The sequence below is a fragment of the Heloderma suspectum genome, chromosome 2, assembly GCF_057233095.1.
Source record: "Heloderma suspectum isolate Gila_16-S chromosome 2, 16-S_ref, whole genome shotgun sequence".
In the NCBI taxonomy this organism is placed as follows: domain Eukaryota; kingdom Metazoa; phylum Chordata; class Lepidosauria; order Squamata; family Helodermatidae; genus Heloderma; species Heloderma suspectum.
In genome coordinates, this window is record NC_139459.1 from 124,099,835 (window position 1) to 124,105,659 (window position 5,825).

The 5,825-nt window shown below is 47.4% G+C and overlaps 1 protein-coding gene across 1 annotated transcript; it reads right to left on the reverse strand.

Annotated features, from left to right (window-relative positions):
• Positions 1-477: 477 nt before the first annotated feature.
• On the reverse strand, positions 478-4,838 carry LOC146352689 (tubulin alpha chain-like). The gene is made up of 3 exons (XM_084834683.1): positions 4,607-4,838; positions 1,765-1,913; positions 478-1,563 (listed from the first exon to the last, which is right to left on the reverse strand). The coding sequence occupies exons 1-3, from the start codon at positions 4,785-4,787 to the stop codon at positions 580-582; spliced, it is 1,314 nt and encodes a 437-aa protein (XP_084690809.1). The 5' UTR covers positions 4,788-4,838; the 3' UTR covers positions 478-579.
• Positions 4,839-5,825: the final 987 nt, after the last annotated feature.

Genomic DNA, 5,825 nt, shown 5'->3' on the forward strand with positions numbered 1-5,825 from the left:
CCAACCCGGATTTAAAAGAAAGACTCCGAGGATGTGCACTTCTGCATTTTAAACCATAACACAAGTCTGTTTCTGTTGCCCTGATGCTAAATACATTTACTTGGGAACAAGCACCATTTTGTTGCAGAAAAATGACTATATATGAAAAGTTAAAATTAATAAAATGAGGATCTGTAACCATGTATATATGCCCCCATGTATATATGTATATAAGCTGGCCACCCCCCCCCCCACTATCATTTAAAAAAGAAGGAAGAAAGGATGCTGTGGTGAGCCCAGCCCAAATGCTGGGCCTGTATGCCATTGCCCCATTACTTACTGCTTTCTAGGTTGTCATTTGGGCCCCAGAACTTTGTCCCGAAGTCCAGCCCTAGTTGCACCATGACTGTCTTCTAATAAGGACTTCCCTTCTCCCATCCCCAACTTGAAGATAAACCCCAAACCTATCAGTGTAAGAAAAGCCACCACATCATGGATCTGTTTGCTGCACATTTTATTTTGTTATGCTTTGAAAGGGGTGGGCTGGGTGCGGGCACAGGGAAGAGTTCCAAGCAAAAGAGGCAGCTGTATTCCAGACATTCAGTATTCTTGGTCCTCTTCTGCGTCAGACCCATAACAGCCAGAGTCTTGTCCCACTTCTTCATAATCCTTCTCCAGAGCAGCCAGGTCCTCCCGAGCTTCAGAGAACTCCCCCTCCTCCATGCCCTCCCCAACATACCAGTGCACAAAGGCCCGCTTGGCGTACATCAGGTCAAACTTGTGGTTCAGCCGGGCCCAGGCCTCAGCAATTGCCGTGGTGTTGCTCAGCATGCAGATGGCCCGCTGTACCTTTGCCATGTCTCCCCCAGGCACCATTGTAGGGGGCTGGGAGTTGATGCCCACCTTGAAGCCAGTCGGGCACCAGTCCACAAACTGGATGGACCTCCTGGTTTTAATGGCTGCGATAGCAGCATTGACATCCTTGGGCACGACGTCCCCCCGGTACAGCAGGCAGCAAGCCATGTATTTGCCTCGGTGAGGGTCACATTTCACCATCTGATTGGAGAACTCGAAGCAGGCATTGGTGATCTCCGGCACAGAATGCTGCTCGTGGTAGACCTTTTCTGCTGAGACGATGGGGGCGTAGGTGGTCAAGGGGAAGTGGATCCGGGGATAAGGCACCAAGTTGGTCTGGAATTCAGCAAGGTCAACATTCAAAGCACCATCAAATCTTAAGGAAGCTGTGATGGATGACACAACTTGCCCAAGCAGCCTGTTGAGGTTGGTGTAGATTGGACATTCAATGTCAAGGTTGCGGTTGCAGATGTCATAGATGGCCTCATTGTCTACCATGAATGAGCAATCCGAGTGCTCCAGAGTAGTGTGGGTGGTCAGGATGGAGTTGTAGGGCTCCACTACTGCAGTGGAGATCCGTGGAGCAGGGTATACTGAGAACTGCAGCTTGGCTTTCTTACCGAAGTCAACAGAGAGCTGTTCCATTAAGAGAGATGTGAACCCTGAGCCTGTGCCTCCTCCAAAGCTGTGGAAGAGCAGAAAACCTTGGAGGCCTTCACACCGGTCAGCCTGAAAGAGAAAAGACTGGCTCCAGTATCCATTTCGTTTTCTTGATAGGGGAGCAGTCTGCATCTGAGAAATCTCAGACATTGAACAGGTTACAGGGAAAGGCCACCATCAAGAGGTTTAACTCCGCTCAACAGTTAAGTCGCAAGTTGCACAGCAGAACTCATTCAAGGTTGCAACCAAGACAGGCTTCATCATACTCACCATTTTGCGAACCCTATCCAGGACAGGGTCAATGAATTCCCTCCCAATGGTGTAGTGGCCACGGGCGTAGTTGTTGGCAGCGTCTTCTTTGCCACTGATCAACTGCTCAGGGTGGAAGAGTGAGTGGTATGTCCCAGCACGGATTTCGTCTATTAAGAAAGGATGCATTAGCGACACATGTCTTGCCATGCATGCTTTGGGGGGAATTAACAGAGAACAGGGCACCCCAACATTTCATGCTGCTCAAAGGCCAAGTATTAAAGTCTAGCCATGACAAAATGGTTCAGTGGCGAGGAAAAATAGCCTGCTTTTAAAAGTGGAAAGTGCATTTTGCTGGTGAAATTCAGTGGCGGGGCAACAAAAGGGGCTATTTTAAAGTAAAATAGATCCTTCCCCCCCCACACACACACACACAGACACCTCCATGGTTGTGCTGCCAGATTTTGGTGGCATAGCGGGGGCACAGCCCCTAGGAGAATCTGAGAAGCGATGCAGTCCCTGCCCCTTGGACACTGCTTACGCCTGCTCTACAGTGATCAAGAAACGCAAGGAACTGCCCTTTACGGAGTGGTACTGCCTTATCCTGGTTTGTCCAAGGCAGTATTGTCAACCTTGATTTTAGAGAGGTGAAGGCTTCCAAGAGGTTCCATGGCAGGCTTCCAAGTGGGGTCTCCCAGATTGAGAGCTGGCTCTTGTTCCATGTAGCCAGCAGTATAACACCCCAGTTCCGATAAGAATTATGCAAGGCTGCCTCTCATCCCTACGCTTACTGAAAGTTGTCTATTATTTGCAGGCATTGAGGGTGTATCCAGACTGCCAGCTCCTGAAGCTCCTCAGTTATTGCTCTTCCACTACAAGCGACATGCCAAATTGCAATCAATTTTCCACAGTTTGGAGGAAGGGGACGTGTAACGATTTGTGCGCACGTTCTGCTCTGTTCCATCCAAACTAGTAAACTTCACAGTCAGGTGACATAGGGCATCTCTACACCAGCCTAAAATCCCACATTTAAAACGGGGCTTTCTGCTTCCGTTTTAAATGCAGGATCACAACTCCCTGTTTCACCCGCTTCTTTCCCCCCGCCTCCCCTTCCCCGCTCCTTCTCCCCATATCTGAGTCTTCCATTATCTTTCATTGATCTCACTCCTCTTCTTGCCACTTTTCCTCTTTTCACGGAGGGAACTCAAGCGGAACACAACGGGGTAATTTGATAGCTCATCATCTGAGATCTATTTAAAAACGGAACAAAGGGCATTTAGTGCAGGAGGGTCATGGCGTCGTGTAAAGAGCCCGCAAACATCTGTGATTGAGCCATGTCAATAGCAGGATAAAAGCTCCATGTGAAGGAGCCCATAGTCATGTAGTATAGGCAGTGAAGATCTGATCACTTTAAAGTTGTTTTAGAGTTTGCACTCAAGACTTCTTAAAAGTTCAACACTATTACATGATTACTGAAATATAACGTTAAACACCAAAAATGTCAGGAAAGGTCCATTTTTAAATTTGCACTAAAAACGTTTTCGTTTAAGTGAATTGTATTTTATTCTTCTAAATATTTGTATTGTATTTTATATTTTTAACTGTTTCTGCGGCATTTTAGCCTTTTTTTCTATTAAGAAAATATGGGCAGCAGTGCACAAGTTAGAAGTTGTCGGCAGCTAAAATGGCGCCAATCAGAAAGGTACTAGTGAAGGTGTGCGAAGACCCCCAACCCGGTGGACATATTTGGAATTTTTGAGAGTTGTGGGCAGTCTCACAAAATGGCTGCCATTGGGGGCTTGCTCATTCATAAAATGGCTGCCGGTTTCCCAGAAGGCAAACTGGTGAGACTAAAAGAAACTTGTCCAAGATGATACAAGGCAGAGGTGGGCTCTGAGCTCCAGAACACAAAACCACTTTTTTGAACCCAAATAAAGATGGTGCTAGAGGGCAGCACTTTGCTTTGCAGCATAGTAATCTCCCAGTTAAAATAATGATAATTTGAAAAAAACTTAATAAAATCAAAATCAAGAGGACCAGGGTATATGGTACGTACCATGAGAGGTGTCTACAGGTACTATATTGAAAACCCCAGGTATAGATAATAGTAGTCACATCTGCCCAATATTTCACTGCACATGTTAAAAAATGCTTCGAGTGAACAATCATATGCCCCCTAGACTGCATCTGAGGGGCCATAGGATAGTTTGGATTCCCAGCTCCGAGGTCAGAGACAGCACTCCAACCTCGGAGCTAGGAATCGGAGCTCTGATCCCCATCCCCCTTGCAGCCAGCACAGAAGAAACGGTGCGGCTGCTCTCCAAGGTCAGGAACTCGACTTCAGAGGACAAGGGAAGGGGGTGTTTTGAGGGGAGGGGAGGAGACTGGAGAGGCCAGGATACAAGCTCTCCTTAGGCCTATCCAGCCTCCTTTCCTCCCCCTACAAGATGCTTTTGCTGGACAGTCAAAAAAGCCTGTCTAATGAAGATGCAGGGCAGGAGAAGCAGCGGAGGCTGAGATCGCCTGAGTTTGGAGGCTTACAGTCAGCACTCTAGGATTGAGCCCTCAAAGATGGAAATGTGGCTCTACTGTGACCCACATCTGTGAAGACTGTGCTACTGTTTATTTATTTCTATACCGCCCAATAGCCAAAGCTTTCTGGGCGGTTCACAAAAATTACTACTGTCCTATTCCATTCGTTCCAAAAGAAGTCCAATTTTTTGAACTCTAAAGACAAACGGAAGAACCACAGGGAACACCCAACTCTGATGACAATGTCAAGCAGATGTCCCACAATGAGCAAGCCCATTCCCCAGTGAACGCCTGTCGTGGAATCACTTTCTCTCTTAACATCTGACATTACCTATGACAGAAGGTTCCAGGTCTATAAATACTGCTCGGGGGACGTGTTTTCCTGCTCCTGTTTCACAGAAAAAGGTCTCGAAGGAAAAATCCATGTGGCTTGGCATGTCGGAGCATAGGATGGTCCCATCCGGCAGGATCCCGTGTTCGAGGCAATAGAGTTCCCAGCATGCATTGCCCATTTGGACACCAGCTTGTCCTACGTGGATGGAGAGACACTCCCTCTGGGACAAACACACAGTGTTAGGGCCATGCAGAGCCAGAGTTATGCAGGAGTCGAGCGAGGCAAGGCAAAGATGCCTTGTCAAGCACCAATGGCTAGGAGATGCATGCTTAATGAACACTGATGGTTCCTGGCCACTAGCTAATGGGCACATCACACCTGCCCAGGAGGAGTGCTCAAGGAAGGTATCCGTTGGAACTAAGGATCACAGAATTTCCCATTCTGCTCCTTACTGCTCCTCTGGTTTCTCCTGCCCTGTGTCCCATTGCTTCTGTCTCCTAGCTGAACTAGGCGAATCTGAAGTCCCTGAACAGGAGCATACACAGCCACAGTTTTCAATTATTAATTTCTCCCAGACCAAAATGTTACTGATATTCTCTTAAAATAAAGTTGCTGTGTGTTTGTTTTCAGGAATAAAGCTGCAAGACTGGAATGTATAGGTTGGAGGCCATAAGTGATGGGAGTTATCCTTGCCATCTCCCATTGAAGTAACTCCCAGGTTGCAGGGCTGGAAAGACACCTCCAAGATCCTTCGGAAGGGCTGTTAGAGTAGAGGCACTGGGCCAGATGGCCCAATCGCTTGACTCTGTATTAAGGCAACTTCAAATGGTAGTATAAGGTCAGGCGTTGCAATAGCCTTCAACCATTTCAGATCTAGGACCCAACTTTAGCCCAAACATACATTTGGGGACCTGTGTCTTAGTTCTTTAGGGCTCAATCCAATGTGTGTTTAGATTGGGGGGGGGGAGTCCTACAGTTCCCAGCATGGCTGGCTGGGGCATGCTGGAGTTGTGGGACTTTTTTTTCCCTAAGCATGTAGGATTGCACACTTAAGATATTTGTATGGTGGCAGTGCTGCTGTTGCAATATCATAGGATCCCCTGCTATGGGTCCCCTACTTATCAACTAAAGATCAAATTATTTAGAGCAGGGTGGGCAGAAGGTAGAACTTCAGATAGTTTGGAATGCAGCTCCCAGCATTCCTCACCATTAGACA